At 44.8% G+C, this 23,067-nt stretch overlaps 1 protein-coding gene across 2 annotated transcripts in view; it reads right to left on the reverse strand.

The window, feature by feature from the left end:
• Positions 1-23,067, reverse strand: part of LOC306892152 (NLR family CARD domain-containing protein 3-like) — a 55,504-nt gene that overhangs the window by 6,422 nt on the left and 26,015 nt on the right. The window contains exons 6-11 of one of the 2 annotated variants that reach the window (XM_079453018.1): positions 21,187-21,391; positions 19,046-20,813; positions 16,268-16,441; positions 13,970-14,143; positions 1,094-1,252; positions 611-784 (exon numbers count right to left, since the gene is read on the reverse strand). In XM_079453018.1, the coding sequence (XP_079309144.1) occupies positions 611-784; positions 1,094-1,252; positions 13,970-14,143; positions 16,268-16,441; positions 19,046-20,813; positions 21,187-21,391 (2,654 nt within the window). The remainder of the gene's footprint in view (positions 1-610; positions 785-1,093; positions 1,253-13,969; positions 14,144-16,267; positions 16,442-19,045; positions 20,814-21,186; positions 21,392-23,067) is intronic. The other variant, XM_079453019.1, reaches the window with a different exon arrangement.

A 23,067-nucleotide genomic window follows, 5' to 3' on the forward strand; every position in this document is an offset into this window, starting at 1 on the left:
TGACTTGTGAGGGTCAAATAAAAACAAATGTGTTTTTAAAAAGTTCAAATTCAATAAACTTTTGCACATGAAGACTTGATGAAAGAGTTTAACACGTCCTTACATACTAACATTTATTTATTTTCTATTTCACTGCAACAAATGACAAAAAAAGACTTTCTTATTCAGTATGTTTGTCTTGTTTTCCAGCACAAATGTCTAAACATTCTTGAATCAAGATTCATTTTCATGATGAGCAAAATCACCTGTTTTGTTTTTAGGCCCAAAGTATGAAATGTCAGTGAATCTGTGTTAAAGACAAGCTAAAACATCTGTCAATGGGGTCAGAAAAATTATCTTGAATTAAGTTTCACCTTTTTCTTAGTCACTAAATTCAAGATTATATGTTTTACCCCATTGGCAGATTCTTTAGTTTATTCTAAGAACAAATTCACTAAAATTTCATATTTTTCATTTTAAAACAAGAATTATTTTCTCAGGTTATTTTGCTCATAATGAAAATGCATCTTGATTCAAGAATGTTTAGACATTTGTGCTGGAAAACAAGACAAAAATATCAAGTAAGAAAGTCATTTCTGCAGTTTAATGACATCATAACACTTTCACTCACTGTAGTTTCTGTAGTTTACATTGAGGATCCTTCAGTAGATCAGAGAGCAGCTTCACTCCTGAATCTTCTAGTTTATTAAAGTTCAGATTGAGTTCTGTCAGATGTGAGGGGTTTGATCTCAGAGCTGAAGCCAGAGCAACACAACCTTCAGATCCAATACTGCAGCCAGACAGACTGAAACAAGAAATAAACTCTTCACACTCACAGCAAATGAATTCATGATTTATAATATTTGTGGGATTATTGTCAGTTAATAGAGAAACACATGACAGATATTTAGACATTTATTCACAGATATAAGTTGCTGGTGTTGGATTTAAACTCTTCTACCGGCACAGAAACAATAAATGTGTGTTTATGTCTGAAATGACTTGTGAGGGATTCACAAAATTCAAAAACGTTTGAACTTGAAGTTGTTGAAAGAGTATATGTCCTTATATACAAACATATTTCTACTAATGACATCATAACACTTTCACTCACTTTAGTTTCTGTAGTTTACATTGAGGATCCTTCAGTAGATCAGAGAGCAGCTTCACTCCTGAATCTTCTAGTTTATTATTGTTCAGATTGAGTTCTGTCAGATGTGAGGGGTTTGATCTCAGAGCTGAAGCCAGAGCAACACAACCTTCAGATCCAATACTGCAGAGAGAGAGAAAAACTTACAGCAAACTATAATGTATGATTCATGTGTCTCTGTTATGAACAGTGAAAAGCAAATTAAAATAGATCAATATTTTCCAAACGATTTTTACATACATATACGTGATGCAGTTAATGCATCATTTAAACCCAAACATCAAAATGAAGCAAAAACAAATATGTATAAACACAAATATTTATTTAAGAATGTCATTAAAGAAACACGATGTAAAACAATCTCTTAATCTGTTATTCTCAAACTGAAGATCACACCTCAGCTATTTTTATACACTGATTTAGTTCCATTAAATTTGATTATATGGTTATATTTGGTATGTCACACATTTATAGATTGATGTTTTACTTGTTTGACATGAAGGAACTGAAAGAAATGATGTTCACATTGTCAACTGCCATGCAGGGGCGGAGCCAGACAATATAGACATTGGGGGCAGAGCCCAAATCTATGGGCATGGTCCCCCGATGAGATTTAATTATGGCAGCTATCACAATTTTCTTAAGTGTTCTTTGCTTTAACATTTTGAAACCATAACATAACAAATGTTCACAATGACATTTTCTCTTAAAATATATCTCAGCAAAATATATCTGCTGTAAGGAATTTAAAATAAACAGCATTACTGATTTTGAATCTTGAGGCTTGTTAAGTACACTGTAAACAATTATTCTGTGTCGTAGAAGATTTCATGAAATTAATTGAGTAAACTTTACTTAATACAATTGTGTTCTAGTTTTTTTTATTTAAATTATAGAAATATCTCGGAATTCTAAATGCAGAAATAATTAAGTGAATTCAACTTCATTTTATCATGTTCAACCCACTTAAACTTGTAAAAAGGATCTTTACTGAATTATTTTGTGGTGGAACTACAGGAATTATTTATGTTGTGTAAACATTAATAAATGTTAAACTGAAGTTGAAAAGATCGAGAAGTTAAATCCAATGAGTATTTCTTCTTGACTTTTTCAAGTTTATCATGTGACGTGCTTAAATCATTTAGGTAATTTTACGTGATGTATTTGTGGAATATTGCGTTAAAAATATACTTATATATTAATAAACAGATTTTTCTTTCAAGATTCCAAAGGAAGATTTGACATGTTGTTCAGTTTGAAAGATGAACTTCACTGAATTTCTGACATTCTTTAACATGGCAAGACTACATCTTCTTTTAAGAGACGGGATTGTGTGTATTTGTGTGTGTGCACATGGTAGTTTGTGTTTGTTTCTCTTTCTTTCTCTGTATATATACTGTATATTGTTATGTTTTGGTGTACTATGTTCTCCTTTTTTCTATGGTTTTATTACTTTTATTCTGTTATGCTTTGGTTTCCTTTCTTATTCCCAACATTCCTCCCGCCTGGTCACTGGTCTCAATTATTATTTCGTTCATTGTACACACCTGTTTCCCATTAGCGATCTCTATTTATACCACGGTGTTTGTCTCACTGGTTGTGGCGTTGTCGTCTTTACTCACCGACCCATCTGGATTACGGTCAATGGTTTGTCCTCGTGTGGGATTACGGTTTGTGTTTTGTTTCTCGTGTGGGATTACGGTTTGTGTTTTGTTTCTCGTGTGGGATTACGGTTTGTGTTTTGTTTCTCGTGTGGGATTACGGTTTGTGTTTTGTTTCTCGTGTGGGATTACGGTCTGTGATTTGTTTCTCGTGTGGGATTACGGTCTGTGTTTTGTTTCTCGTGTGGGATTACGGTCTTAGTTTTGTTTCTTGTGTGGGATTACGGTCTGTGTTTTGTTTCCATGTTTTTCTAAGCAGTCTCGTTGAGGCCGGTTTGGACGTTATCTCTCCCATTCGGTTTCCCTGCTTTACCAGACGGACCTGGCGCTAGCTCGCCTTCTCTGGATTATTGTTTTTTGTTATCGTTTGCTGTTTTCAAACCAGGAGTGCCCCGTCTCTCACTGTGTACTGGATTTGTAACCAGTTGGATCAATAAACCCCTTTTGTGATTTAATCTCCTGCATCTGAGTCCTTATTCACACGCCTAACAGTATATACTCTGTGAAGTAATCCTGGGGAGTTTCTTTTACAGAATCATGTTAAATGCTTTAATGGTGAAATTCAGTATGAGGGGTGGTGGTCAATTTGAAGGAAAAAATCTCTATTTAGTGGACATTCTCTATGAACACCAGGTTTTACCTGAAATGTCACTTTCACAAAGTTTACACCTAGTTAAGGGTACGGGGGGCAAGTGCTTTTGACTAATCTAACATATATTCTGTGTCACAATCCAAACTCTTCATAGAAGATTTAATTCATATAGCGCTTTTAATGTGCATTGTTCCAAAACAGCTATACAGGAGAAAATAAGCAAAACACAAAAAAGGTAAAACACAGTACATTGTGCTTCCAGAACAAGATAAATTATTCTAGTAAATAATATCTAATGTCAGCATCTCCCGGTGGTTTATTTAGCATATTCTGCATGAAGTGAATGTTTGGCTGTAAAGATGCGTCTTTAATCTAGATTTAAATTGGGCGAGTGTGTCTGATCCTCTAATAATATCAGGAAGGTTATTCCAGAGTTTAGGTGCTACGTATGAGGAAGCTCGATCTCCTTTGGTGGATTTAGTTATTCTAGGTGTTATCAAAAGTCCTGAGTTTTGAGATCTTAGAGACCGTGATGGGTTGTAGTGTGATAGAAGCTCTGTTAGGTAGGTAGGGGCTAAACCCTTTAAGGCTTTATAAGTGATTAAAAGAACTTTAAAGTCAATACGATACTTAATGTGTATCCAGTGAAGGGTTGATAACATTGGGGTTAGGTGATGGTATTTTCTGGACCTGGTTAGAACTCTGGCAGCTGCGTTCTGAACTAACTGTAGTTTGTTTATTGATGATGCAGGAACACTAAGTAGCGCATTACAGTAGTCAAGTCTTGAGGTCATAAATGCATGAATAAGCTTCTCTGCTTCAGCAACACACAGAATATTTCGTAACTTGGCAACATTTCTTAGGTGGAAAAAGGCTGTTTTTGTGACATTTGAGATGTGATTTGAAATGACAGGTTGCTGTCTAATATAACGCCTAGTTCCCTTTCTGTCGGTCTCTCGACGTTGTGTCGAAGCCGACAGATGGGGTTCGCCCTTGAGAACCAATCATCTCTGACTATTTTGAAAAGGCCAATGAAATTGGCGAATGAAATTTGCATGCCGGGCTCCGCCCCCGGATATCCGGGTATAAAAGGGTAGCCGGCGTGCTCATTCATTCACCTTTTGTTCTTCGGAGCCTTCGCATCTGATAACATTCTTCGAATTGCCGGTTTCTACGACGCGGTGCAGCGGAGATTCCCCTGGGCGTCCTGGCAGTTCCTGAGGTATTTTTCTAAAAGAGCAATTTCCTCAGCGTGGCATTGCCCGCTGATCTCTTGGGTGCAGTACACTCATCGAGGACGGGGACGGACACGTTGGTTGCCGCAAGTGTTCGGGGGTCCGACCAATGTGGCAGCCTCGTGGATTCGTCCTGCCCGCACTGCGCGCGGATGGCTATTCAGACGTTGCGTCACTGCGCGCGGATGGCTAGTCAGACGTTGCGTCACTGCGCGCGGATGGCTATCCAGACGTTGCGTCACTGCGCGCGGATGTCTAGGCAGACGTTGCGTCACTGTGGGCGGATGGCTATTCAGACGTTGCGTCACGGTGGCTATGTTCTGTCAAGAGCAAGCCACCACCTCGTTTGCTTCCCGTTCTGTGACCGCAGCGGCTACGGCCCTGCCGTCAGCGGCGGCGAGCAGCGAGGGTGATGTGGGGACTATCGTGAGCGTTAATCCGTCAGCCGCGGCTCGCGGACCGCTCGTGTCCCGTCTCGCTTGTTTAGCAGTTCCCCAAGGATGGTCCTAAGCCATCTTATTCCTCAGCCATGCGCTCGGACACGAGCCATGGAGATGAGGTGTCTCTTGCAACATCGGAGTGCGACCTGCTGGCATCAGACTCTGGCGATTCCCTGAAGCTCCCTCCCTCGGGAGGTCGAGCACAGGTGAGAGCAGACGTCAAGATGTCAGCCATGCTCGCTCGGACCGCCGCGAGCGCTGGTTTGCGGTACGCCGCAGCCCTGGTGCTCGCGGCTGGGTACTTTGCACATTGGGCCCGGGCGCGACTCCAAGCCGTGCCCCGCTCAAGTGCCAAGTTTTACCGAGCTGCATAAGGAGTTCAGTAAGACCTGGAGCGTCCCTTTCGGCGCGCTTCCGTCTAGCTGACTCTATCGCCCTCTCTTCCCTCGGGGCGGGGAGGAAGCTAGGGACTATGTCAATGCACCCTGGGTGGAGCATGCAGTCGCGGGTATCCGCAGACGGCGGCCACCTGGGGGGCTTGACCTAGACTCACCGTCCAGGGCATGTAAGGTCTCGACATCTCTGGTGTTGAGGCTGGCGGTGCCGTGGACCAAGCTGCCTCCACTCTTACGCCATGGCCTTCCTGCAGGCCAGGGCGCTAAAGAGAGCCCCACGGGGTAAGACCGACCCAAGTAGTGCCGCCGCCGACTGGCCCTCCGGGGACCGCGGTGGCGGCGCAGGCTGGGTCGGACGATGTCCACATCAGTGGCCCGGAAAGATGCCTCGGACCCAATCTTGCGCAGGGGGGCGATGTCGAGAAAGGCCACTTTCCCGACTCCCCTCTCGCAAGGTCGGCTGATTGGTGGCGCTGTCAAGGACTGCTCCAGCAGCCTTTTGACAGTGTAGAAACAGACCGGCCTGCTGTGACCCGGCCGCCTTTCGGCCGTCGAGGTCTCGCACGTGGTCTGCCCCCAGCAGCCCTGGCCTTCTCCAGCGTCGACTCCGGTTCCGGTGCCCCCGCAGGTGGCCCCCCGGAGGAAGACGTCGAGAGAAGGACCACCTAGAGAGATTGAACCATCGGGCCCGACCCAGCCTGGGTTGCTGGATGGTCGGACTGGGGCAGTCCCTGCCGCGTCCCAAACACCTTCTGGGCCCCTTCGGGGGCCTAGTGCCCGCCTTCTCACAAAGAGAGGTCTCTCTCTGGGTCCCACTTGCAGCCGCTCTCACCCTCTGAAAGATGGTGTTCGGCAACTCGACGTTGCGTCGTGGCGGCACGCAATGACGAGTATAAAGCAGCCCTCAGCACTCTCGCTTCGACGGTGCGTCGAGCTGCGCCATCGCCTGGCAGGTGATTTAGCGGAGCCGTTCCCCCCGGGGGGAACAGCACTGCTAGTCATTGAACCAACCCCCGCGGGTTGATGAAGTAGATCGCAGCCCCCCCTGTGAGGTCTCTGGGTGCTTGGTTAGCATTTCAAACCATCACGGTGGCTGGGAGTGTGGTCCGTCTCGGCATTCGATCCAGCTCGCCAGACCTCCGCCGGACTTCAGGCATCCTCTTACCTCAGCAGAGGCAGGGATGTTCCTGTGCTCCAGGCCGGGGCTGCCACCCCTCTGGCGAAGGCGATCGAACCGTCCCCTCGGCCGAGATGTCCAGTGGCTTCGACAGCCGCACTTCATCATCCCCAAAACCAGGGGTCGCTGCATACCTTGAGCAGCACCTTGCAAGGGTGCCGTTCGGGAGGCGCAGAAGCGCGTCCTGGTGTCTGTCAGACGCCAGGAGTGGTTCATGACAACTGACCGCATACTCTCATGTACAGTTTCCCTCGGCACTGTCGAGGGGCTGGCATGTCAGTAACGGGTCAGCCGGGAAAAAGAGAGCAGCTCTCCCTGGCGCGGAGCTCCCCCTTTTCCTGGTAGAGAACTCAACACTGTCTCCATGACGGCGTGCTCGCTCACGAGCACGCACAGTCAGTGCTGAGCTGCTTGAACTTTCAGGCAGCAGCCAGCGGTCCCCTGAAATCAGTTTCAGAGGCTCCTGGGCATGGTGTCCTCGGGGGTGGCCTGTCCCCCTCGGGTTGACGCACATGGGACCGCGACAGCACTGACTACAGAGATGAGTTCCCTGGAGAGCGTGGCGCACTGGCAGTAGGCGTATCGTCATTACGCCTGCTGCCGTCGCATCCTAACCCCGAGCAGGTCTTGAGGCCGGTCGTGGAACGACAGACGCCTCCCTACGGGGTGCGGGTGCGGTGTGCAATGGGCACGCAGTGTCGGGTCGCTGGACGGGCCCCCGCCTGCGTTGGCAGATCACTGCCTTCAAGTTGCTAGCTGTCCTGCTTGCACTGATGAGGCTCCGGCCTCTCGTGCAGAGCCAGCATACTGGCCCGGACAGCACGACCGGCGTAGCGTACTAAACCTCAGGGTGGCATTCGCTCGCTGCAGTCATCGCAACTCGCCCAAAACGCCTCCTCCCGTGGAGACAGCAGGTGGCAAAACCCCTGCAGGTCACATGCCCACCGGGTGTCCTTAACCAGACAGCCAAGCGCTCTCTCGTCAGTTGACACCCCGTGGGAAGTGATGACTCCACCCCTGCGGGCTGGCCTGGGTGTGGTTTGGGCGGGCACAGGGGGACCTGTCGCCTCCCTGAACACCACCCAGTACCGCTGGGCATTCCTTGGACGAGGACCCCCTCGACACGGAGGCCCTAGCGCGCAGCCTCCAGTGGAGACAGCAGGTGGCAAAGCCCCTGCAGGTCACATGACCACCGGGTGTCCTGAACCAGACAGCCAAGCGCTCTCTCGTCAGTTGACGCCTCGTGGGAAGTGACGACTCCACCCCTGGTGGAGACAGCAGGTGGCAAGGCCCCTGCAGGTCACACGCCCACTGGGTGTCCTGAACCAGACAGCCAAGCGCTCTCTCGTCAGTTGACACCTCGTGCGAAGTGACGACTCCACCACTGCGGCCGGCTTGGGTGTGGTTTGGGCGGGCACAGGTGGACCTGTTGCCTCCCTGAACACCCCCCAGTGCCGCTGGGCACTCCCTGGTCGCGACACGGAGGCCCTAGCGCGCAGCTGGCCGCTGAACAAGCGGAACTACGCTTCCCCCCAGTGAGCTTCATTGCGCAGGTCCTGTGCAAGGTCTGGGAAGGGAGTATCAAGTGCTGCTAGTTGCGCCTTACGGGCCCAACTACACTTGGTCCTCGGAGCTAATACTCCTGACGACAACTCCCCCTGGCCAAATCCCCTGGCGAAGGGCCTACTCGCAGGGGATGGACACATTGTGGCATTCGAGCCGGACCTCTGGGTCTGGCTCCTGGATGGGACGAGGAGTTCCTGGATGACCTACCCCCCTCAGTGGTGGAGACTGTCACTCAGGCAAGGGCCATGCCCACAAGGCTGGATGCCTTTAAGTGGCGCCCCTTCTCGTCCTGGTGCTCTTCTCGAGGAGAAGACCCACGGAATTGCTCGCTCAGGAACGTGCTGTCCTATTGCAGGAGAGGCTGGGGAGTAATCTCCCCTTCCACATTGGAACGTGGGTACCCGCTGTCGCGGTTATCACGTACCAGTTGCTGGTGAGCCTCTGGGGCGGCATGACCTGAGTATTAGGTTCCTCTAGGGCGCGAGGGGCTAAGGCCTCGTCCGCGCCCCGTACCCTCTTCGGACCTTAAGGTGGACCTGTGGGTCCCCTTTTTTCGGGCCCTGCCGAGAGCCCCTTCCTCGTTCTGCGAGGGGGGTTGGCTCTCCTGCTGGGGCTCGAGTCCATCCAGAGGGTGAGGCACCTGCAGGCATTCCGTGTCCACCGATTGCCAAAATTCAGGCCCGGTGGCTCTCACGTGATCCTGAGACCCCGGCCGACTTACGTGCCCAAAGTTCCGCCGCCCCCCTTTGGGACTAGGTGGTGAACTTGCAGGCGCTCCCACACCGGGAGAAAGACCCAACCTGTACGTGGGGTGTCCAGTAAGCGCATTGCGCCTCTACTCGAACCACACGGAGGGCTTCAAGGCCCTGAGCAGCTCTTGTCTGTTATGGAGGTCAGCAACGGGAGTGCTGTCTCCGAGGAGAGTTGTAGCGCTGGGTCGCACACGCCGTCACTACGGCGTGCCGATCCTAGCCCGTGCCCATTTGAGTGATGGTACACTCCGCTCGGGGTGTGACCTCCTCGTGGGCATCGGCTTAGTGCGCCTCTCTGGCAGACATCTGTAGAGTTGCGGTTTGGGCTACGCTATACCTCGCAGAGGCTTGCAACCTCCGTGGGGAGTCGGCAGCTCGAGTCTTGCCAACAGGTAAGACCAGCAGTCGTGGGGCATACGCCTGCGCATAGCGCCATTCCCCTTCTTAGGTGGACCAGTGCGCTATGGGCTGCCTCCCTTCTTTCCCCAAGGGTAAAGAATAGGCAGTCCGTCCATCCATCAATAGCACTCAGGGCGGCGGGCTCGGCGGAGCAGCCCTGCCGCCTATGGCCGGGTATCAAGCTGAGTTATTACATATAGCTCTAACCGGACCTAGTGCCCCACACGTAGTAACCCCCCACTAGGGTGGTTCCGTCTGAGATGTCGTCATGAGATGGTTCCCCGCGTGGCAACCCATGACCTCCCCAGGTGGACATCCACCTTGCGGCATTCCGCACATACCTCCCATGAGTTCTCCCCTATTTGGTGAGACCATGTTGGTGTCTCCACTGTATTCCCCCCTAGGGTGGGAAGTGGTCTCCGTAGCGCACGTCCACATTGAGGGAACAGCGCTTACCCAGTGGTCCTACGACTGGATGGCCCTCGCCAATGGGGCCGTCTGAGTTGCAGAGGGCAGGGGCTACTCATCTTTGCCAAAAGCTCTGGGAGCCCCTGCCTGCCCACTGGAAGGTTACAAATTTTGCGATAGCGCTCACGTGTGGCTCGCCCAGGCCGGTCAACGTCGCTTCGCTGGAGATTGTGACGCGGCTAGTGCCGTGGCGTTTTCAATAGGAACCCCATCTGTCGGCTTCGACACAACGTCGAGAGACCGACAGAAAGGGAACGTCTCGGTTACGTATGTAACCTCTGTTCCCTGATGGAGGGAACAAGACGTTGTGTCCTTCTTGCCACGACAATAGCCGTCCGCTGCAGCAGTCACGAGATGCTCTCAGGCTCCTCAGCACAAAAGGTGAATGAATGAGCACGCCGGCTCCCCTTTTATACCCGGATATCCGGGGGCGGAGCCCGGCATGCAAATTTCATTCGCCAATTTCATTGGCCTTTTCAAAATAGTCAGAGATGATTGGTTCTCAAGGGCGAACCCCATCTGTCGGCTTCGACACAACGTCTTGTTCCCTCCATCAGGGAACAGAGGTTACATACGTAACCGAGACGATCTTTTACTGTATTTGTTGGAGTAACAGCACATCCTTCAACTTGCAGTTTAGAAACAGAAATATTCGGTTTACGTGTCTTTGGTCCGATAAGTAATATTTCTTTTTTATTAGAATTTAAAAGAAGGAAATTACAGGTCATCCAATGTTTTATATCTTCAATGCACTCTGCCAATTTTGATAGCTGGGATGAATCATCTGGTCTTGATGAGATATATAGCTGAGTATCATCTGCATAGCAACAGAAGCTTATTCCATGTTTTTAAATAATGTTTCCAAGGGGCAGCATGTGTATGGAACAGCACAGGTCCTAAGACCGATCCCTGAGGTAATCCATATTTTACTTGCGTTAGATTAGATGATTCCCCATTTTAATGGACAAATTAATGTCTGTCTGATATGATCTGAACCAATCGTAGTGCCTGTCCCTCAATACCGGTATAATTGTATAAGTGATCTAGAAGTATGTTATGGTCTACAGCATGTAACGCAGCACTAAGGTCAACCAGGACTAGGAGTGAGATTTTACCTTCATCTGATTTATCTGAAAGCCCTTTTTGGGTTTGTTTACATTTGTTTTGGGTTTGTTTACATTTGCGCTCAAGTTTACACGTTTCTCTTTTAAGGGCGCGAGTGGTGCTATTGTACAATGCTGTGTTTTCTCATTAATCTTTTTTGACTTCATAGGTGCGACAGCTTCTAATATATTAGAGAAAATAGTGCCCAATTTGCTGGTCATGTCATCGAGCCATTCTGAATTTATTGGTATGTTTGTTAAAGGAGTCAGATCTGGAAAGCTCTTTGCGAAACTATCTTTAGTAGTCGAGGTAATTGTTCTACCCTGTCGATAACAAATCAAACTGCTGATTCCTGCAGTGCGCAGTGGACATGTTATAAGATAGTGATCAGTGACATCATCACTTTGAGGTATAATATCTATATTGGTAATATCGGCTCTGTGATATATAATCAAGTCTAGTGTATGATTAAATCGATTAGTGGGTCCATTGATGTCTTGTTTTACTTCAAAAGAGTGTAGTAGTTCTGTAAACACCACTACTAATGCATTGTTAGCACTATTAGTACTTTACCAACATTAACCAATATGTCGGATAAGAAATCCGCCAACTCTTTCAGAAAATCAGTGTAGGGCACACGGGGTCTATATACAGTTGTCATGATTCCGCTATCATGTCATGTTTATTCTTGGTCTTGCAGCGGAGTCATGGCATAGCCTTAGGTTTTGTGTGAGAAAGACATGGCTTTGTTTTGATTCTGATTTGCCATGTGCTTTCTCGTGTCTCGTCAGTGTTTCCCGCCCTTTTGTCTCGTTAACCTTCCCTGAGTGTTTCAGTACCCGCACCTGACCCTTGTTAATTATCCTTTGTCTGTCTCCCTTTAAAACATCCTCGTGTTCATTGTCCTGTGCTCGTTCATTGTGTTTTGTACTTTGTACGTGTATGCTGTTCCAAGTCTCTTGTTCCTGTTCATTGTATTTTAGTGAGTGAGTGAGTGAGTGAGTGAGTGAGTGAGTGAGTGAGTGAGTGAGTGAGTGAGTGAGTGAGTGAGTGAGTCAGTGAGTGAGTGAGTGAGTGAGTGAGTGAGTGAGTGAGTGAGTCAGTGAGTGAGTGAGTGAGTGAGTGAGTGAGTGAGTGAGTGAGTGAGTGAGTGAGTGAGTGAGTGAGTGAGTGAGTGAGTGAGTGAGTCAGTCAGTGAGTGAGTCAGTGAGTCAGTGAGTGAGTGAGTGAGTGAGTGAGTGAGTGAGTGAGTGAGTGAGTGAGTGAGTGAGTGAGTGAGTGAGTGAGTGAGTGAGTGAGTCTGTGAGTCAGTGAGTGAGTCAGTGAGTGAGTCAGTGAGTCAGTGAGTGAGTGAGTGAGTGAGTCAGTGAGTGAGTGAGTCAGTGAGTGAGTGAGTCAGTGAGTGAGTGAGTCAGTGAGTGAGTGAGTCAGTCAGTGAGTGAGTGAGTCAGTGAGTGAGTGAGTGAGTCTAGTCGTGTCCTTGGTGTTTTATTTTTTCTCAGTCTAGTTAGTCCGTGTCCTGATTATTATTTATCTTGTCTTGTTTTACCCCTTTGTGGGTTTTTGTTTTGTGTTTATTTTATAATAAAATCTTTGTTAACCCGTCATATCTGTGTCTGCCTGCAATTGGGTTCTTCCCTTACCTGTTCATGACATACAGTAGCCAGTGTAATAGAAAGCAATGGATTTTTACTTTTGTTTGGAACAATTATGTTCATCGCAAGCATGTAAACGGATTTAAATTGATGCTCTGTTCTCTGAATGACAGTTAGAAAGACTCTAAAGATTGTTGCAACAGCACCACCTTAACCAACCGGACGTGGCTCATGCATATAACAGTAGCTTTGGTGGGGTACTTATTTAGACCGCAACAATAATTTGGTTTAACCCAGACTTCAGTAATCAATGTATATAAAAAATGTTGTCTGTGATAATTTAATTTACAATAACTGCCTTTGAATATAGTCTAATATTAAGTTGGCCGAACTTGGTTTAGGTTGTTTATTACATTGTCTTCAGGGTAGACTTGCCATGATCCAGATTGGCAGCTATTTGCTGAAGTTCATCTTTCAAACCGAACAGCATGGAATGCAAAACTCATCAGGTGCTTTTGCAACCCTTAACACTGTAAGTTCCCTTTCTGTTGGTCTTTTGACGTTGTGTTGAGACTGACAGAATGCGGTTTGACTAGAGAATCATCTCTGATTATACTTTGAAAAGGCCAATGAACTTGGCGAATGGGGATGGCACGCCAGACTCCGCGACGTACATACGGGTATAAAAGGGAAGATGCCGTGCCCATTCATTCGCCATTTTGCCCTACAGAAGAGGGAACCGAGGCTACATCCGCCACAAGACATTTATTCTAGTGTTATTAGTAACTTTGAATGCCATAAGATTGTTCTAGGGAAAAACATGTAATACATAATAAAGTAAGTAATACTGTACATGTTAATTACAATCTTAAATTAAGTCGTAGGATCACAAGACTTTTTCAAAACGTGAGGTAACTGTCACAAACTTGACACTACAGGTCTTCACGGAGGACCGTGCGGGTTCGTGTCTATATTTGAACCGGTTAGCCGGGTCGGGTCCATATAAATTTCTTCAGGTGCCGGGTCTATTTAATATTTTTTGAGTCGATTAAAACTTAGCACAGTTTGTGTTTTGTTACTTACTTTCAACTGGTAAAATTAGTTGAAAAAAAAACACGAGCGAGCTCGGTAAGGAGCCGTCACCGTCCGGGCAGGCAGGCAGCTAACGAACATGTGCAAGTCATGTTTCTATAGCAAACTGTCATGATTCTGCCTTCTCTTGTCTTGATTTTCTGGTCTAGGGGCAGAATCATGACAGACCCACGTGTTTTATGTGGAGAGAAACATATTATAGTCAATCAGGAAATAATATGTGTTCTCTCCAGTCTCGTCATTTGGCACCGCCCCTCTCGTTCCTAGTATAGCTTTCCTCCTGTGTCTCATTACCCACACCTGCCCATCGTTATCTCCTTTTGTTTATAAATAGAATTGGAGTTTTAGAGACTCAGAGACTTACTGTAGTTTCTGTAGTTTACAGTGTGGATCCTTCTGTAGATCAGAGAGCAGCTTCACTCCCGAATCTCCTGCTTTATTATAGTTCAGATCGAGTTCTGTCAGATGTGAGGGGTTTGATCTCAGAGCTGAAGCCAGAGCAACACAACCTTCAGATCCAATACTGCAGTTAAACAGACTGAAACAAGAAATAAACTCTTCACACTTACAGCAAATGGATTCGTGATTTATAATTTAGAGTGTCCTAACACACACACACACACACACACACACACACACACACACACTCACACAGAGACACACAGACAGACACACACACACACACTCACACACACACGCAGACAGACACAGACAGACACAGACAGACACAGACAGACAGACAGACAGACAGACAGACAGACAGACACAGACAGACACAGACACACACAGACACACACAGACACACACAGACACACACAGACACACACAGACACACACAGACACACACAGACACACACAGACACACACACACACACACACAATTGTTTTTTACGGTTCAAATTTTTTTACTTCCAGGCTATATGCAGTCAGTGAGTATTAGAGCCTTATATTGACCATTGATATGTTTTAAATGTAACAAAAAAAAATTGTCCACGTCGAGGGGGGCCTTGGTCAGGGTGTGCCAAAGCAGGTGATGGGTGGTGTCCAGGGAGGCAACAATACCACGTGTGCCTGCCTGAACTGCAACCAAACGTGCTGGACAGCGCGGGGTGGAATCCGGAGGAGGAGCAGTCGGGTGAGCTGTGACATCTGCCGAGTGAGGGAGGATCGAGGCATGAAAGTACGTGTCCTCCAGGTCGATTGCCACAAACCAATCCTGATGTCAGACGGACCTCAGGACGTGCCTCTGCATCAACATTCTGAAAAGAGGCCTGAAGAGCTCAGCCCCCCACCTTTCTTGTGGACGATGAAGTAGAACCCTGAGGACATCTCGGTCAGACTCGGTCAGAGGTTGTGTGGCTGGTAGAACGTCTGCCTCATCGTGGGCGGCGCCCCGGTGAGGCGAGCAGTCCTGCGGACCTCATCTGCCTGAAGTCTTGGCTGCACAACGCACTGTCACACACAGGAACAGCATGTTACAATGTTGAGCGGAAACTACACTCCGTTTAACAATACACCCAGGGAGAAGGACGCTCTATTGAGTCAAAAAGTGGGTGCCAGGCCCTGAAAAAGGCCCAGTATGTGACGGGACGGGGCAGGAGCCATCCCGCTGCGACACGACAGAGGTGTTGATTGGAGCCACGCTCAATATCCTGGCCTCCCTGGGTTGTCCCTGTCAGGTTAACTTTTGAGAAAGGTGTCACCGAACAGTCCACCCTGCGTAATGGGTGCATCGAGTAAAGCCAAGGGAGCTTGTCTGACGTGAATGCGCCGAAAAGGGGGCATTCTTGGTCTACGTGAGCTTGTCACGGACGTCCTGAAGATAGGTACGGGGTACAAATCCAGCAGCGAGTGTTTCGGGAAGTCGGTACAGTTCACTTCAACCCAACCCTCGCGGCAGCATCAGCCTCGTCCTGGGTTCGACCGGCCGAAGTTGGGAGCTCCAGGGAGTCTTTCACGTCTGATGGCAGGAAGTCGCTATGGGCCGTTCAGTGCTGCCCATCGGAAACACATATTGGGTTATGAACGGCGATGTTGCTGATATGTGTTGTATGGACCAGTAGGTAAGTAAAGAGCGAAAAATTGAATAGCATAAAGATAATACTTCACATGTTCTGAAGAACAGAAGGTGAATGAACGGGCAAAAAGTGCAATCTGAGTTTTTAAGCACACCTGTCAGTTCGACACAACGTCGAGAGACCGATAGAAAGGGAACTATTTCTCATCGTAAACAGATAAACAGATCAACTCTGAACATCCTTAAACAACCTAAATACACATTTTATAAGATAATAGAACAATTCATCTGTTTAATGTATTCATGTTGCAATGCATGCTGGGAATCATGAATAAGGTTGTATGAAGTTGGCACTCAACATGCATTGCAGTTTAAAGCAGTTTTGTTGATTGTCACCATTGTTAAGATCCAAACACTGATTCTTGATGTCTGAATTCAGTTGCAAAGCTTTTTTACTTTCATTACTATCACTTCACTTACAAGGTGCAAAACTTCAACTTCATTATAACAAAACCTGCAGTATTTGTGCTTAATATTAAATGTAATTGATGTTGTTTTGTGAGGTTTAATGCAAAAATGTAAGAAAAACAATTTAAATGATGCAAATGTAGACGATGACACTTATTGGATTAATAATGTACTTACTGTAATATCTGTAGTTTACAGTTTGTATTCTTCAGTCCATCAGAGAGCAGCTTCACTCCTGAATCCTGTAGATTATTGTGACTCAGGTTCAGTTCTGTCAGACTTGAGGAGTTTGATGTGAGAACTGACGCCAGTGATGAACAACTTTTCTCTGTCAGATCACAGCGACTCAGACTGAAAGAGAAATAACAAGAGAACAGTGAGTTCATTCAGTTATAACAAACAAGAGCAAATGGATGTTCAATGTTAAGCAGCTGGTGTGAAAAGAGGATCATCAAGGGAATCACTGTGTATTATAAGCGTGCAGAAGTCACAAGTAAATGAGTAAAAGTATCAGGAAGGTTATTCCAGAGTTTAGGTGCTACGTATGAGAAAGCTCGACCCCCTTTGGTGGATTTAGTTATTCTAGGTGTTATCAAAAGTCCTGAGTTTTGAGATCTTAGAGAGCGTGATGGGTTGTATTGTGATAGAAAGGCTGTTTTTGTGACATTTGAGATGTGATTTGAAATGACAGGTTGCTGTCTAATATAACGTCTAGATCTTTTACTGTATTTGTTGGAGTAACAGTACATCCTTCAACTTGCAGTTTAGAAACAGAAATATTTGGTTTGCGTGTCTTTGGTCCGATAAGTAATATTTCTGTTATATTAGAATTTAAAAGAAGGAAATTACAGGTCATCCAATGTTTTATATCTTCAATGCACTCTGCCAGTTTGGATAGCTGGGAGGAATCATCTGGTCTTGATGAGATATATAGCTGAGTATCATCTGCATAGCAACAGAAGCTTATTCCATGTTTTTAAATAATGTTTCGGAGGGGCAAATACATAGATTTGGAACCATCCGAGGAAGGGGGGTAGCGATTCTGAACCGTGGATTTATTAAGTGCTGGTTATCGATACATGGCCTCAGTTGTGTCCATAGCGATGCTGAATGAGGTGTCAAATAAATATCTGATATATCATTGGTTAAAAACATAAACAAGACTCCACGTGCTGCCTTCGTCACATCATAACAGTAACTTGCTGAAACTTCAGACCTCATTTAATCCGGAATGGACAAAAGAGCACAACTTGGATGTTGCTGTGAAGTGGATGTTTGTAGTCAAGGGACATGAGACATGCCAGCACAGAAAAACAAAAGTAACCCACGAGCTGCAGGTACATCTTCAGGTCAAATATTTTTACAAAAAATATTCTGGCAATGAATAGAGTAGACTGTTTCAGAATCACTGTATCATGATGCCATCGATATGATGCACAAAATTGTATTGTAGTTGCGAGTACACCAGAGTCCTATGTAATTATTCTTGCCTCACTAAATGCTCCTTTTTGGTGTTATGGAAATGGCCACCCTAACGTTGTCAGAAAAGGTGATTTTGTGATGTATAACAAACGAACGATCATCATCATCAAGTTTTATGAAATGAATTAAAATGCCCTTTTTTAGGTCAGAGCAACTGCCCCTCAAAATTCCTCTGCACGTCCCTGATTCTGTGACATTAGTTAAAGTTGAAATATGATTGTGTTCTGAAACAACCTATTCTCAGAGGCGTATTATTTCTTATGCAATCTTTACTATAAACGTACATTTATTAATGTAGTGAAGCTTATCTCTTATTTTAGCTTCACTGAACTCCGCCCTCTCGCAGTGAATTGTGGGTTGGAGTGTCCATGGATCTACACTTAGAATTTTCACCAGAAACAATAGACCGTCCTGGTACTTTGAGACTACTACTATGATCTAGGACATACTAATTCTACTTTCGTATACTATTTAGGACGGATGTTAAGTGAATTGGGATGCACCCTGCAAACCTTTGATCTGTCTTTTCGAACTATACATATCTGTGCATGTTCAACCTAACTGCAGGCAGCGACCATGAAGGGGTAAACAAGTCTTTAATAATAAAACACAGAACAAACACCCACGATGGGTGCAAACTGAAAACAAGACTTCCCACAAAGGGGCAAAAATATACTCGGACTAAAAATAAACTCACGACACATCGTACACACATTTTACACTTTTGTTAGGCCTTAATTTGCCTGTTTTTGAATGTTTACGAATTTTTAAGATCTCAGGAAATCATGCTTAACATTTTATTCATGTTATTTAATGTTGAAAGCACATAAAGAAGAAAATAAAAACTTGATGAAAGTCAAGAGGTCTCAACTAAAGCAAACACTGATTACAATAATGATAATAATCTGATGACATTTCTCTTTTTGTTCAACAATAACTGTTGGTGCTAAATTATATTGATTCAATGCAAATAACATTTCAACAATTGACTTCTATGGCTTTAATCTGCTCTCTTACTATCTGGGCAATGACAACACTGAATTCTAACTGTATTTATATTGTGGTGGAAAAAAAGTCATGTTTGTGTCATTTACACCATAAAATGTTTTATATGATTTATATTATGGTCTGTTTGAATACTGGATTCTTATTGGCTGGAAGGTGTGCGTTAAAACTAGTGTAGTTCCAGTCAGTTTGATCAATGTTTGAAATTCACTGATGAAAACAAGTTAAATTTACACCTGTATGATCAAACATGACACTAAACATTAATAATAACTTTAACTTGGCAAATGACCCAATAATCCACAGCTAGCTGAGCGGTAAAGGATTTTTATTCACTCCACGGCTGCTTCTTGGCCTCCATATTGTGCTCATAAACTTGCACGGCAAGCCGAGGATTATCTCTTATTTATTTACAAACGACACCTTCCTGAACTTCTTGTAAACAGGTATAACAGATAAATTACTCACTCAGCTGTTCTGGATGCTTTGATCACTGGCAGAAGCCTCAGAAGACATTCATCTGATCGATCATATTTCCTCAGATTAAACTCATCCAGCTTCTCTTCTGAGTTCAGTAACACAAACACCAGAGCCGACCACTGAGCAGGAGAGAGACGGACTCCAGTAAGACTAAACTCATCTCCTCTGTTCACATATGTTTGTACTTCCTGCACTAGAGAATGATCATTGAGTTCATTCAGACAGTGAAACAGATTGATGGATTTCTCTGGAGAGAGATTCTCTCTGATCTTCATCTTAATGTACTCGACTATTTCCTGTTTACTGTCAGAGCTTCTTCCTGTCTGTGTCATCAGATCTCGTAAGATTGTCTGACTGGACTCCAGTGAGAGACCCAGAAGAAATCTGAGGTAAAGATCCAGGTGTCCGTTCTCACTCTGTAAGGCCTTGTCCACTTCACTCTTCAGTAAATCACTCATGTTTGATCTGAATCTGCTGAAGAGTCCTGATGTTTGCTGAAGAAATGACAGAAACTTGAATAAAGCAGCGAGAAACTCCTGAACGCTCAGATGCACAAAGCTGAACACCTTCCCCAGGTTCAGTCCAAACTCCTCTCTGAAGATCTGAGTACAAACTCCTGAGTCCACTGACGCTTCTCTGACATCAATGTCACACTCTCTCAGATCCTCCTCATAGAAGATCAGGTTCCCTTTCTCCAGCTGTTGAAAAGCCAGTTTTCCCAGAGACTCAAGACTCTTTCTAGCCTGCTGAAGATCTACCTCACATTTCCCATCATACTTCTGACTCTTCAGTTTGATCTGAAACATCAGGAAGTGTGTGAACATGTGAGTGAGAGTCTTGGGGATCTGTGCTGGACTCTCTGCTTCACTCAACATTCTCTGGAGAACAGTGGCTGAAATCCAGCAGAAGACTGGGATGTGACACATGATGTACAGACTTCTGGATGATTTCATGTGTGTGATGATTCTGTTGGCCAGACTCTCATCATTGATTCTCTTCCTGAAATACTCGTCCTTCTGAGGGTCATTGAATCCTCGTACATCTGTGATCAGATCAACACACTCAGGAGGAATCTGATTGGCTGCTGCTGGTCGAGAGGTGATCCAGATCAGAGCAGAAGGAAGCAGATTCCCCTTGATGAGGTTTGTCAGCAGCACATCCACTGACGCTGATTCTCTGACATCAAACAAACTCAGATTCTTTGAGAAATCTAGAGGAAGACGACACTCATCCAGACCATCAAAGATAAACACAACTTTATAATCATCAAAGTCTGTCGATCTCAATTCTTTTGTATCTATGAAGAACTGATGAAGAAGATCCATCAGACTGATATTTGTCTGTTTGATCAGATTCAGTTCTCTGAAAGGAAGTGGAAATATGAAGTGAAGATCTTGATTTGTTTTTTCTTCAGCCCAATCCAGAATGAACTTCTGCACAGAGACTGATTTTCCAATTCCAGCGACTCCTTTAGTCAGCACACTTCTGATGGGTTTGTTTAGTTCAGGTGAGACTTTAAAGATGTCATTACATTTGATTTGTGTTTCTTGTGTCTCTGATCTTCTGGATGCCGTCTCAATCTGTCTCACCTCATGTTCATTATTGATGTCTTCACTCCCTCCCTCTGTGATGTACAGCTCTGTGTAGATCTCATTCACAAGTGTTGAGCTTCCTTGACTTGAGATTCCTTCATTCATTCTCTGGAATTTCTCTTTTAGTCTGGATTTGTGTTTCTTCATGTATAAAGGGGCCAATTCTGATAAACAAAGGGAATATAAATAAAAATACATGTAAACGATTATGAAAATCCTTAATTCTACAGTATGTACAATGTAAAAACAAACATATTTATTTTTCTTATTTAATATCATTTGAATATAGTAAAGCTCTCTATGCTTATTAAACCAAATTACTATTTTTGTGTCATTTGTTCTTATATTTGACCTTAAGAGTGTTTTAAGATTTTGCTGATCATGACATTAGATGAACACAAAAAGCTTCATGGTTCTATTCTGTTGATTTATTAACTGTAAATGTATTTTCACTAATAATCATCAGTAAATACAGACACTGTGTCTGTTCGTCTGAAGGTAAAGTGATGTCATAGTCACATGACTGAGAGCTCTTACTGGTCTGTAGTTTGTAAGCGAGGTCTGTCTGCTTCATCTTCCTCAGGACGTTCAGTGTGATCTTCAGAAACATCTCTCTGACTCTGATCTGATCTTCATCATCCTCCTCTTCTCTCTCAGAGCATGATGGGTAATCTGGACTCAGTAGACTCTTGAAGATCTTCAGCTCTTTCTTCATCAGAGAGATGAGTTTGTGCTCAAGCTCCTGAAAACATTGTTCAAACACACATGATTTAGTTTTCTTAAAAGAGCAGAAAAAGTTTTTAATGCTGAACACAGTTTTTCTCTAAATAGCTTGAACCTCATTTCATGAAACCTGTAACACATTTAAACACTATAAACACACATCAAAACTACAGAAACTTTATTTTATATTTTGTACACACAGACACACACACAAACAAACACACACACAGACACACACACACAGATACACATACACACACAGACACACACATATACACACAGACACACACACAGACAGACACAAACAACCACACGCACACACACACACAGACAGACAGACAGACACACTGACACACTCATCATACAAACCTCAACAATGGTGAAGACCTGTAACTCAGTTCCTCTGAACCCTGAATTTTAAGTGTTTTATTTTATCTTACAAACTTAAAATTCTTTAAATATCCACTCAAGAAACACTATATTTTCTAAGATACCTAATGAAAAACAGTGGATGGTATTCATATTTTGAGATTTTGTTGGATACTATCTTGGCCTACTTGATCAGCTGAAGCCTGAGGATTTCCTAGTAGAGAATCTCAGCACACCATGCCACCCAAGAGGGACCAAAGCAGCAACCAAAGTAATGGAGAAGAGTTGGTGTCGCTTTCACAAATAAAGGATCTAATGAGTCAACAAAGGGATCTGTTCATGCAACTTCTACAGCAGCAAGAAAGTAACTTTAAGACTATTGTGGAATTAATTGTGAACAATGTGAACACTCGGATTGACAAATTGATCAAGGAGACACAGGAGCTGAGAAGCAGCTTGCAATTCTCCCAGAAGGACATTGATGATCTAATGAAGAAAAATGATAAAACTGATTCAGAAAGGACAATTGTTTGTGCTGAAACCAAAATAATACAGGCGCAATTGGTAGAGATGACTGAAAAGCAGATTACTTGGAGGGTCAAACAAGAAGAAATAAACTTGTTGTGGATGGTATTCCTGAGGCCCAGAATGAAAGCTGGAAGGAGACTGAGGACAAAGTCAGGTATGTGATAAATGAGAAACTTCACCTCGACAGTAGCCAGATGGTGATTGAACGTGCACATAGGACTGGCAATCCATCCGGATATGCTGTGTAGCCCTATGGGAATTTTGGTGTCCTAAAGAAAGAAACTAAATGTATTTTTGTTTAATTTATTTAAACTGTATATTTCTTTGTTAAAAATGTTTTAAAAAAGGTTTATGTGTGTTAAATATTAAGTTGGTTAAAATACAGGTACCCTGAAGAAAGATCCAATCAGGAGTCAGGGTGAGAGGTCAAAAAAGGGAGAAGATGGGGGAGAACCGCGTGTGAAGAGTCACGTTAGAAGTTGGTAAAAAGCCAAGTTAATGCGTGTGTGATAGAAAATGTACTTGTAGACTGCACTAAGAGTGAGTTACAGACATTTGATTAAGTTTACGGAGTAATAGTTTATGTTGTGAAGCACTCGGTTAGAGTTTCACGAGGAGGAAGAGCGGACGGCTAGTCAACCCGACTTCGTTACAAAGACTTTGCGAGTGAGTAGCCTGCTCGGTTGCCCGGTTGTGCATCGTCTGAAAAAGCACTTTTCTCCAGGACTATTGACTGCATAACTGTCAGAAGACGTTCCCTTTCGAGAGCGGTCACTTCGACATTGCGGAGACCGCATA

Source organism: Barbatula barbatula (assembly GCF_947034865.1).
Source record: "Barbatula barbatula genome assembly, chromosome: 3".
NCBI lineage: Eukaryota > Metazoa > Chordata > Actinopteri > Cypriniformes > Nemacheilidae > Barbatula > Barbatula barbatula.